This window comes from Mobula birostris, chromosome 3 (assembly GCF_030028105.1).
Source record: "Mobula birostris isolate sMobBir1 chromosome 3, sMobBir1.hap1, whole genome shotgun sequence".
NCBI classification, from domain to species: Eukaryota; Metazoa; Chordata; class Chondrichthyes; order Myliobatiformes; family Myliobatidae; genus Mobula; species Mobula birostris.
This window is the reverse complement of record NC_092372.1, coordinates 59214791-59227905: the sequence shown is the minus strand read 5'-3', so window position 1 is coordinate 59227905 and position 13115 is coordinate 59214791. Positions and strand designations below refer to the sequence as shown.

Genomic DNA, 13115 nt, shown 5'->3' with positions numbered 1-13115 from the left:
CTCCGCTAGCCTGTAGGTCATCCTTGGGCAAAGAGTGATACCGGCTTAATGATCAAGGTCCTGTGAAGCCATGGGAACAGGTGGTGGATGGTCACATGACCAGCTGGTGCATAATACAAGTCCTGGTTATCTGACCACTGACGCCAGGCAGACAATCTCTGAAGATTTTTTTATTCTTTTTTATTCAACTGGTATGTCAGAATAAACAAAGCCAGCAATCCAAAGCTAACAAACATGTGGATTTATGTCAAAATGAAAAAATGTGAAAATACTTTTATGTAACATCATATTTAATCAAAATGAATGATCTGGTAACATTTCCCAACAAAGTCAGGCTTCCTCGTGGTCACTTTCATTATAATATTTAATAGAACAACCTCTTATTGATGATGCCATCATCTCCACAGTTTTCTTTTTGGGGTTCTCTTCTAAATCTGTCTTTATTGCTCCTGTGTTTGCTAGCTTCCATTCCAGCTCTGAAAACAAAAAGAAAATTCACAATAATTATGTTAGTTATCACTTATAGTATTTCATTTGGGATTGGAAAGCATAATCTCTGATAATTCAGAGTACTTTTCTTTTTTGGACTAATATAATAAAGTGAATATTTTATCTTATTACTGATAAACAACTGGTAGTAATTGGTAATTGGGTAAGTCCTAAATATCATTTGCAATACTTTGGAAGTTTATCTGAAGTCTAAGTTATTTCCAACCTTGGAAGCAAAATACAGTTACAAACAAGAGAAAATCTGTAGATGCTGGAAATCCAAGCAACACACGCAAAATGCTGGAGGAACTCAGCAGGCCAGGCAGCATCTATGGAAAAGAGTACAGTCAACATTTCAGGCTGAGTCCTGTCGAAGGGTCTCGGCCCGAAACATCGACTGTACTCTTGTCCACAGATGCTGCCTGGTCTGCTGAATTCCTCCAGCATTTTGTGTGTGTTGCAAGCAAAATTCAGTATAGTTTTCCATATCCCAGTTGTAACCTCCAAACAGGCATATGAAGACGATCCCTCTGAATAACCATGATACATTGTTGCACTATATCTCGTTGATTTTAACATGAGCATTGTAATAATAACTTATACAAGCATCATACACAATAGTATCCCTTTAATTTTCAATTCTATTTAAATTATATTTATAAAGTATCTTAAATACATTTATCACGTTTTCAAAATATAATATTATCCTAAATAATAGAAGTTAATTCCATTTAGTTTATTCTAGGAATATCAGTGATTTTGTCAATTATGCATTTGTTGACCACCTCTTGTTATCATGAGCATATTAGGATGCAACCATGTAATGTGGGACTAGAATATATTGTTGGACAGACCAGTTAGGAACTTCAGTGTTAGGGCCTATTCTGGACTTAGGGTGTATAGCAAAATATTAACTTCAGCAACCAATCTTGACACCAGAATATGGACTGTAGGTTGAATTTAAAATGCAGGTCTGGACAAGAGATTTCCAGAGCTGTGAACAGCAATTAAATGAAACACCAGACAATGTAGAATTAGCATCCATTTTGGGTGTTTGGAATGTGGGTGTGAAGAAGGAGGTGTGAACGGTATATGCAATTCAAAGGAAGCATTGTAGACATATTGTAAGTATAGAATTGTCCTTTGATCTTCTGCATATAAAATGTCATGTAATATTGGGTCAAACAGGCCTCTTCCTTCAGAGTGTCTCATTTTTGTCAAATAAAACACTACTTCACATCTAACAGCCACATCTCTTCAGTGACTTTGTTCATATTACAACAAGCAGGTTACACTTAATTACAGATATAATAAATTGCATGCAATATCAACAGAAAGAATGGGAAGGTTTGTCCGGGTAGTGAAAAACAAAAGAGATTTGTGAAGGGAAGAAAGTTGGTAAAATGGGACCTGAGGGAATGAATTAAAATCGTTGAAGAACATTGTGGCCAGAAGGATGTAAAGTACCCAATCAAAATTTGTGGTGTTGCCTTTATTTTCATTATTATGGGGTAGAAGACCAGTGGGAGTTAGATTACGAGAAAGAAAATAGAGTAGGTAAAATAAAATAGTAATCAATCAGAAGCTCTGGTTGATCCTTGTGGACTGAATGGGTTTGTTCTGTAATTTGCTCAGTGTAAAGCGTGTGATCTCTCCAAATCTAGTGTAGAGCACATTGTGAGCATTGAATACAATCCATTGAAATGAAAGAAATTCAAGATGATCACTGCTTCATCTGAAATAAATCCTTAGCAACCTTAAAGGTGGGAAGTCAAAGTGTAATAAGGCACATCTCACATCTCTTAGAATTACATGGGGAAAAGGTATGAAAAAGAAAGCAAGCATAAAGGATGATGGAAGATTGGATCAGAATATTGCACGGAGAAAAGCCCCGATGAGATTCTGAAAGGAAAGTTGAGGGAAAAACAAGTCAGTTTGGTCTAGTAGTAGCACTCAGCTGGAGGTGGAAAAAATGGCAGAGAATCATCCATTAAAAGTGGAGAATGATAAGTTAAAAATAGAGATTGATCAGATGTAAGTGGAAGCTGGTGAGCTGAAGGAATGGAAGGGGTAAAGGCATGTACAAGGAATTTCATTGACACCATTAAGGATTTTGTCATTCAAGGTGAATGATAATCCTTTGTAAAGCAAAAAGGCCAATTCATTAGTGCGGAAGATGATACTGTCAGAACACTTGTGATGGATATAGAGAAATTAGGAGAATGCAATAGTTCTTGCAAGGAAATGTGTGGGTGGAAGTGTTATCAGAGCAACAGCAGGGATCCAAGGATTGAGGCATTGATTGGCCAACAGTTCCCGAAAATTGGAAAATTGTTCTTGATATACAGAAAAGAAGAATGAGACATAGCCCATGTGTAGGCAAGAGTGAAAATTTGATGGTAAATTGACTGGATTTTCCATTCTAGGATGAGAGAAGGAAGAAAAATAAATCCTATCAAATTAAACATTAGGGTATTGTATCATCAGTAAGTAACTACAAGCAGCATTTTATCTGGTCTGAAATATGCCTTTTTTATTGGTTTCATGGTCAGCTGCATGAACTACCTGAATGAAGAACTTTTTAACCTCTCAACGTCCTACACTATGGAGCTTTACTTTATTAGTAGCCGGGATCTCATGCCTGGATCAGGAGGTGGAAAGAATACTTACAACTTATTCTATCAATAAAAACCAGACTTCTCGCTCTAAGTTCTGCATTGATATTCAGATACTTTCGTCAGTAAACACAAGATTCTGCAGATGTTGGAAGTCCAGAGTAACACATACAAAATGTTGGAGGAACTCAGCAGGTCAGTTACCATCTATGGAAATTAATAAAGTCAACTTTTGAGGCTGAGACTCTTCAGCAGGACTGGAAAGGAAAGGGAGCAAAGCCAGAATGAGAAGGTAGAGGGAGGGGAAGAAGTACAAGTTAGAAAGTGATAGGAGATCAAGTTGGAGGAGCACCACCTTTGGGTAGCCTCCAACATGATGGCATGAACATCGATTTCTTGAATGTCTAGTAATTGCAACACTCCCCTTCACCATTCACCATTCCTATTCCCCTCTCTCACCTTATCTCCTTACATGCCCATCATCTCCATTGGTTGCTCCTCCCCTTCCCTTACTTCCACAATCTTCTGTCCTCTTTTATCACATTCCCTCTTCTCTAGCCCTTTAACTCTTTCACCAGTCAATTCCCCAGCTCTTTACTTCATCCCTCCCCCTCTCCCAGTTTCACCAATCACCTACCACCTTGTACTTCTTCCTCCCCTCCCTCCACTTTCTTACTTTGGCTTCTCTTTCTTTCCAGTCCTGATGAAGGGTCTCAACCCAAAACATTAATTGTCTACTCTTTTCCAGTGATGCTGCCTGACCTGCTGAGTTCCTCCAATATATCGTGTGTTGCTCCAAGTGATAGGAGAAGCCAGGTGGGTGTGTGTGTGGGGGGGGGGTGGTTATGAAGTAAGAAGCTGGGAGGTGATAGGTGGAAATGTAAAGGGATGAAGGAGGAATCTGATAGGAGAGGGGAGTGGACCATGGGGAAAGGGAATGGGGCACAGGGGGAGATGATAGCCAGATAAGGAGATGAGAAGAAGTAAGAGGGATCCAAAGTGGAGAATGGTATATAAGTTAATGCATTGAGTTGTGAGACTATGAGGAAGGACAGGCAGATGACAGGGCAAAATTGCAATCAGTGGGAAAGTGTAAAGTATGATGAATACAGAATGGAAGGAGCTATATTTGAATGCCTGCAGTAGACGGAATAAGATAGATGATTTTCTAGCACAGTTAGAGATTGACAGGTATGACATTGTGGGCATCACTGAGTCGTGGCTGAAAGATCATTGTTGGGAGCTTCACGTCCAAGGATACAATTTGTATCAAAAGGACAGGCAGTTAGGCAAAGGGAATGGGTTGGCTCTATTGGTGAAAAATGAAATCAAATCCTTAGAAAGTGGTGACTTAGGATCAGAAGATGCAGAATCATTGTGAGTAGAGTTAAGAAACTACAAGGGCAAAAAGACCCTGATGGAAGACAGGCCCCCGAATAGTAGCCAGGATATGGGATAAATTTCAAAGGGAAACAGACAAGACATGTAATAAGGGCAAATTTATGATAGTCATGGTATTTCGATATACAGATAGATTGGAAAAATCAGGTTGATGCTGGATCCCAAGAAAAGGAATTTGATAGATGCCTACGATTAGGCTTTTTAGAGCAGCTTGTGTTTAAACTCACTAGGGGGAAAGGCAATTCTGGACTGGATGTTGTGTAATGAACCAAATTTGATTAGAGAGCTTAAAGTAAAGTAACCCTTAGGAGACAGTGATCATAATATGATAGAATTCACCTTGCAGTTGGAAATGGAGAAGACAAAGCCAGTATTACAGTGGAGTAAGGGGAATTACAGAGGCATGATAGAGGAGCTGGCCAAAGTTGATTGGCAGAGGACACTATCAGAAATGATAACAGAACAAAAATGGTTGGGGGCAATTTGGAAGGCGCAGAATAGACACATCCTGAAGATGAAGTATTCTAAAAGGGAAAATGAGGCAACTGTGGCTGACAAGGGAAGAGAAAGAGAGCATACAAGCAAAAGAGAAGGCAGAAGAAAGGAAACTATGGGCAATTAGCCTGAATTCAGTGGTTGGGAAGATGTTGGAGTCCATTATTAAGATGTGTTTTCGAGGTACTTGGAAGCATATAATAAAATAGGCCAAACTCGATATGGTTTCCTTCAGGGGAAATCTTGCCTGACAAATCTGTTGAAATTCTTTGAGGAAATAACAAGCAGGATAAACAAAGGCGAGTTAGAGGATGTTGTGTACTTGGATTTACAGAAGGCCTTTGACTAGATGCTGTATATGAAGCTGTTTAACTAGTTAAGAGCCCATTATATTACTCAAAAGCTACTAGTATGGATAGAAGAGTGAGAAAGAGTGAGCAGTCAAATAGTGAGAATACAGTGGGCCCTTTCTGTTTAGCTCCCAGTGACTAGTTGTGTTCCGCAGGGCTTCTACGAGGAATAAAGGCATAGGTTAGTTTCTAAACGGAAAAAATTCAAAAATCAGAGGTGGAAAGGGACTTGGGAGTTCTCTTGCAGGATTCCCTAAAGGTTAACTTGCAGATTGAGTTGGTGTTAAGAAAGGCAAATGCAATGTTAGCGTCCATTTTAAGAGGACGAGACTATAAAAGCAAGGATGTAATGTTGAGGCTTTATAAGACATTGGTCAGACCACACTGGAGTATTGTGAGCAGTTTTGGGCCCCTTGTCTAAGAAAGGCTGTGCTAGCATTGCAGAATATCCAGAGGAGGCTTATGAGAATGATTCTGGGAATGAAACGGTTAATGTATGAAAAGCATTTGATGGCTCTAGGCCTATACTCACTGGAATTTAGACGAATGGGGGTGAAACTCATTGAAACCTATCAAATATTGAAAATCCTAAAAAGAGTGGATGCAGAGAGGATGTTTCTTATAGTAGGTGAGTCTAGGATCAGGAGGCACAGCCTCAGGATCAAGGGACATCCATTTATAACAGAGATAAGAAGCAGTTTCTTCAGCCAAAGGGTGGTGAATCTATGGAATACATTGCCATGGATGGCTGTTGAGACTAAGTCATTGAGTATATTTAAAGCGGAGGTTGATAGATTCTTGATTAGTTAGGAAGTCAAGGGTTACAGTGGAAGACAGGAATATGGGGTTGCAAAGGATTAAAATAATCAGCTATGATGGAATGGCAGAGCAGACTTGATGGGCTAAATGGCCTAATTCTCCTCCCATGTCTGTGGTCTTATGAGTGGTGCTCCTCCATCCTGAGAGTGGCCTCATCATGGCAGTAGAGAGACCATGGAGCAACATGTTACACTGGGATGGAGATTGGAATTAAAATGGTGGGCTACTGAGAAATCCTGCTTGTTGTGTATGGAACTACGGTGCTTAACAAAATGGTCCCCCAATCTTTATCAGGTCTCACCAATGTAGAGGAGGTGCAGTAGATGACCACAACAGGTTCACAGGTGAAGTGTTGCCTCTACTAGAAGGTCTGCTTGAGACCCTGAATGGAAGTGTGGGAGGAGGTGAATTGACAGGGGAAGCTCTCTGCTTCTTTCTTGACACAGATCCGACCATTTCCTCTCCAACACCATCCTCCTCCATATGGCAGAAGTGCTCCCCACACTCAACAATTCCTTTTTCAGCTCCTCCCACTTTCTCCAAACCCATGGTGTAACCATGGGCACCCAGATGGGCCCCAGCTATGCTTGCCTTTTTACCTGGTATGTGGAACAGTTCATGTTCTAAGTCTTCACTGGTAAACTCCCCAACTCTTCCTTTGCTACGTTGATGACAACATTGGTGTTGCTTCAACAGTATGTCAATTGGTGAGAATCAAGGACATGTGGAATGTGATACAGACAACCATAATGTCACAATGAGATTTGTGTGCCAATTCTTGACAGGATGTTGGCTCGTTTTGCATAGCCACCTTGCTCAAAATCAGAAATAAAATCTTCAAAATCCAAAGACTGCAATTATAGCACAAGGCAGCATTTAACAGAACCGCTGTAATTGTTATGGCAGATCAATTTTAAAATGGTGACTTTGACATAGAGTCTTTGCTACTTGAATTTCTTCATGAACCTTTAAAACTAAGCATTCACAGGCCCGATCAAAATCTAATGGCACTGTAATATCTATCATCCACTACTGACAGTTTCTCAGTTTATCCCTATTCTCTTTTATCTAAGCTTTATTCACAGTCTCAGCCCTACAGAAGAGGAATCTCTGACGAGGCAAAGTAATGCTCCATGTTAAGCAGCCACGCGCAGGAGGGACTTTCTAAAATCTTTCCTAACGTTGATAGTCATTGTGATAGATGTGAAACTGAGATAGCTACACTGACACATATGTTTTGGTCTTGTTCTATATTGGAACAGTTCTGGAAGTCAGTTTTCTCAACAATTTCTAAAGCACTTAAAATTAATTTACAACCTAATAAATTAACTGTGCTTTTTGGAATAGTTCCTCAAAATATTCATGGTATTTCTGTGTCTGACCAACATGTTATTGCATTTGTTACATTGATAGCTAGGAGGGCCATTTTGTTGAAGTGGAAGGATACATCAGCTCCCGCTTTGTCACAATGGTTCTCTCAAGTGATGCTATGTCTTAGTTTGGAGAAAATTAGAAGTCAAACCTTTGAACCTTTATTTGATTTTGAGAAAAGATGGGGCTCATTTGCTTGTTATTATCATTTGAGTTAATTGATATAATTATTCCACGATCTAATTGTAAATTCTTTTAGTATATTTTCTTTTCTTGCTGGCGATTTGATGTTTATTTTTAGAAGCTTTTTGTATGACGCATGGCTCCAGGGTTGTACACCTAATGGGTTCTTTTTTTTCTCACTTTCCTGTTTAGTAGGTTTTTTTCTGTTATCACAAAATTTTGTTTTCAATCTTTAAGATGATGGGTTTTTTGAGGCATTGTAAGTGTTGTTACTTTGATGTACTTATGTTATTTTTCCTATATATATATAATAAAAAGATTTGAAAAGAAAGCCACGTGCAGTGTATAATTGGTGGCTAGGCTAGGTTTGAGAAACAGCGGTATCTGCGCGTGATGATGCATATACAACAAGTATGAAGGGAACTTAAGGAAGCTAAAAGTCCTTTCCACACTCTGTTGATGAATAGGAGAGGACTGTAAACTTCTGGAGTCCTTTGAGGAAAGAAAAATTTCTCTCACAAATGATCAATGAAGCTATGTAGAGGAAAACTCATCATTGGGTTTCCCACTGTGGTCAAGTGTGCGGGGAAGCAGATACACAGTTTAATGGAGCAAATAAAGGCTGTCAAGGCACATTTCAATTTTTGCCATCTGTCTTCCTGAAGATAGCTCCTCGAGCAGATGTGCTGCAGGGGGAATGGTGTGTGCCGTCCCCTTTCAGGATGTCAGCTCTTCTGCTTCTTTGCTGTCCCTCAAAGTTACTTGAAGCCATATGACTCAGATGGCAATGGCAGCAGTTAAGGTAAGTTCTCATAGGACTGGCTTTCTTTTGGTTTTTGTCCACAAACACCACAAGGATCCATAGTCAAGAAACAATATCTTCCCCCCAGCTTTGTGTGACCAGTGGAGCATCTGTAGGGGTGTTTGATGGGGAACTTTTCTTTAATAACAGAACTATGCATATGAAAAGTCAACAATTCTTTACAATATTGCTCCAGACATTTAAATTGTAAATCTTCAAAATGTCTGCTGTAGTGTAACGCCACATTCACAAACCAACAACTTTCTGTATTTAGGGGAATTCTGGTGCTTTGCAAAGCAGAATGCTCATTTGTGCTCCTGAGCGTCAATTTTAATTTCATCTCAAACAAGAGAAAAATCTGCAGATGCTGGAAATGTAAGGAACGCACACAAAATGCTGGAGGAACTCAGCAGGCCAGGCAGCATCTATGGAAAAGAGTACAGTTGATGTTTTGGGTGGAAACACTTCAGCAGGACTGGAGGAAAAAAGATGAGGAGTAGAGTTAAAAGGAGGAGGGGGGGAGTGAGAAACACAGAGTGATAGCTGAAACCGGGAGGGGAAGGGAGCTGGGAAGAGCTGGGAAGTTGATTGGTGAAAGAGATACAGGGCTGGAGAAGGGGGAATCTAATAGGAGAGGACAGACGGCAATGGATGAAAGAAAAAGGGGATGGGGAAGGAGTACCAGAGGGAGGTGATGGGCAGGCAAGAAGATAAGGTGAGAGAGGGAAAAGGGGATGGGGAATGGTGAAGGAGGGGGTGGCCATTACCAAAGTTCGAGAAATCGATGTTCACACTATCAGGTTGGAGGCTACCCAGAGGAAATATAAGGTGTTGTTCCTCCAACCTGAGTTTGGCCTCATCATGACAGTAGGGGAGGCCATGGATAGACATATCGGAATGGGAATGGGAAGTGGAATTAAAATGGGTGACCACTGGGAGATATCGCTTTTTCTGGCAAACAGTGTGTAGGTGCTCAGTGAAGCAGTATCCCAACCTGTGTTGAGTCTCACTGATATACAGGAGGACAGGATGCCACATCAGGAGCACCGAACACATTATATGACCCTAACAGACTCACAAGAGAAGTGCCACCTCACCTGGAAGGACTGTTTGGGGCCCTGAGTGGTAGTGAGGGAGGTGGTGTAGGGTTGGGTGTAACACTTGCTCTGCCTGCAAGGGTAAGTGCCAGAAGGGAGATCAGTCGGGTGGGACGAATGGGCAAGGGAGGCGCGTAGGGTGTGATCCCTGAGGAAAGCAGAAGGTGGTTGGGAGGGAGAGATGTACTTGGAGGTGGGATCCCGTTAAAGATGGCGGAAATTGCGGAGAATAACGTGCTGGACGCGAAGGCTGGTGGTGTATTAAGTGATGACAAAAGGAACCTTATCCATGGTGGGGTGGTGGGAGGATGGGGTGAGAGCAGACATGTGTGAAATGGAAGAGATGCGGTTGAGGGCAGCATTGATGGTGGAGGAAGGGAAGCCCATTTCTTTGAAGGAAGAGGACATCCTTCCTTCAGTTCCCCAGTATGTTGTGTGTGTTGCATTAATTTCATCACCCTTTTCAGTATGTATTAAAGATCTTGATATGTATGAAGGGAACAGCACCACAAAGTGTGCAGATGACCTAAACATTAAATAACTTGTGTTGAGGACTTAAGACATGGACATTTTAGTGAAAATATCACACGTACAATAGAAATATGATGTGATGTGCTTTGAACGGACTATAATGGAACTGGCATGATTTGAGAAGATTTTAGGAAAATATAAAGGCCTTAGATGAGAGAAAAGGTTTTTCAAGATAATATCAAGTAGATTCCATTTAAGACAATTTTGCAAATATAGGATGTTTCTCCTTGAAACAGAAACTTAAGAGTTTATTCAAATAAAGACTGAAAGAGCATGAGTAGGTATGATAAATTATAAAGGGGTAACTACTTCTCTGGTAAATGAGATGGTTAATAAGGAGAAGTTATTGATTTAAAGTGATTACAAAAGGCCTAGAGGAAAGGTGTAGAGGATTTTTTTCTTCTTATTCAGAGCAAATTTGGGATATGGAATCCTTGAAAAGATGTTGAAATTGATTCCATTTCTACAGTGGCCATAAAAAGTATTCACCTTCCCTCCCTCCCCCCAGAAGTTTTCATGTTCTATTGTTTTACAACATTGAATCTCAATGAACTTAATTGGGCTGTTTTTGACATTGATCAACAGGAAAAGACTCTGTTGTGTCAAAGTGAAAACAGATCTCTACAAATTGATCTAAATTAATCACAAATATAAAACATAAAATAATTGATTGCATAAGTATTCACACCCTTTAATGTGACACACCAAATCATCACTGGTGTAGCCAATTGGTTTTATAAGTCACATAATTAGTTAAATGGGGATAACCTGTGTGCAGTCAAGGTGTTTCAATTGATCGTGGTAAAAACACACCTGTATCTGGAAGCTCTAACTGCTGGTGAATCAGTATCCTGGTAAAAACTACACCACGAAGACAAAAGAACACTCCAAACAATTCCACAAAAACGGTTATTGAAAAGCACAAGTCAGGAGATGAATACAAGAAAATTTCCAAGTCACTGAATATCCCCTGGAGTACAATCATCAATAAATGGAAAGAATATGGCACAACTGTAAATCTGCCTAGAGCAGATTGTGCTCAAAAACTGACTGACCGTGCAAGAAGGGGGCTAGTGAGGGATGCCACCAAGAAACGTATAACAACTCTGGGTGAGTTACCAGCTTCAGTAGCTGAGACGGAACAAACTACACATACAACTACTGTTGTCACCAGTCACAGTTTTATGGGAGTGTGGCAAAGAGAAAGCCACTGTTGAAAAAAAACTCTCATGAAATCTCAGCTAGAGTTTGCCAGCAGGCATGTGGGAGACTGAAGTCAGCTGGAAGAAGGTTCTATGGTCTGATGAAACCAAAATTGAGCTCTTTGCTCATCAGAATAAATGTAAGCCAAACACTGCACATCATCAAAAACACATGATTCCCACGACTATGAAGCATGGTGGTGTGGGGATGCTTCACTGCAGCAGGCCCTGGAAGGCTTGTGAAGGTAGAGGTAAAATGAATTCAGCAAATGACTGTTCATATACCATCCCTGTGCAATCTGACAGAGCCTGAGCAGTTTTGTAAAGATGAATGGGAAAAAAAATTGCAGTGTCCAGATGTGCCAAGCTGATAGAGACCTATCCACACAGACTCAAGGCTGTAATTGCTGCTAATGGTGCATGTGCTAAATACAGACTTGAAGGAGGCAATTATGCAATCAATTATTTTATGTTTAATAATTGTAATAAATTTAGACAAGTTTGTAGAAATTTATTTTCTAAAAGAGTCTTTTTGTTGATCAGCGTGAGAAAAGCCAAATTAAATCCATTGTGATTCAATGTTGTAAAACAACAAAACATGGAAACTTCCAAGGGGTGGGGGGGGGTGGGGTTAAATACTTTTTATAGGCACTGTAACTTAAAAAAATGGGCTGATCTTGAGGATAGTAAATTAATACAATTAAAAAACAAAAGCAGAAGTCTGAGATAATAGATGACTGTTCATTAAGAGTAACACAATGGGCTGAATTACCCTATTCTGTAAATTTCTATGATTTCATGATAATCTAAATATTGGGGCAAATTGTGCCTTCTTTAGATATACAAGCAAGGGGATTGATATGACAAAGACTCCTCACAGTTTTCAGTGAAAAATAGGCACCTGAATATGGTACTATTGGGAGATTATGTGTGTGTGCATGCACATGATGCACCAGGATTCAACAGTCTGTCAACAATTAATTATGGAGACTCCCAAATTAAAATTTTAGAATTTTATCAGTCAGTAAAACAATATTCTGATAAGGCATTATTGCTTCAGAAGTAGGGATAAAGGCAAAAAAGGAGAAGGATGCTTACAACATAAATGCATTCCTATATTGCTTAACTGATAGTATGAGTACAAAGATTATTGCTAATGGCTAAATCATTTTACCTTCCAACTTCATATTTGGAGTTCCACATTCCACTCCAATAAATCTGGCCTTAATTTCACCCTCAAAATACACAAATATTGTTGGTAAATATTCGTCTGAGTAGTTGGGAATACAGATGTTCGCAATAGCCTTCATGAATTTTGCTTCTGGATATTTCTTAGCGAGCTGGCCCAAGTGATGGTTGAGCAAAATACACATTGGTATGCTGCAGTAATAATAGTAACAAAACATGATTATTCAGTTCTAATTATATTAAAATTTGGTTTTACATATGCAAAGGTAAATAAGGTATGGGAGTTAATCTCTGAAAATTATGTAAATATTTTTTATGGGCTCTCTCCCTCTGCAATATGGAATACAATCAGAAGAACCTCTCTAACTGTAAGTAAAATATTTAATATTGTGATCTGTAAATTGTGGATGAATTCAATCAATAGAATTAATCCACTAGTTACAGGTAACAATATGAAATAGTTTATCTACAGTTCTACTTTTCAATTTGATGCCTGCATGTTTGTTTTGTCTGAATATTCAGAAAATACTTTGTTCGATTACATGTTTGACAAGGATCCTTTTATTCTTCTC

General features: G+C 39.6%; 1 protein-coding gene across 1 annotated transcript in view; it reads right to left on the bottom strand.

The window, feature by feature from the left end:
• Nucleotides 1-330: 330 nt before the first annotated feature.
• LOC140195670 (phosducin-like protein 2) overlaps nt 331-13115 on the bottom strand; it is a 34063-nt gene continuing 21278 nt past the window's right edge. Inside the window, 2 exon segments of the mRNA XM_072254389.1 lie at nt 331-476; nt 12530-12735. Coding sequence (XP_072110490.1) covers nt 331-476; nt 12530-12735 — 352 coding nt within the window.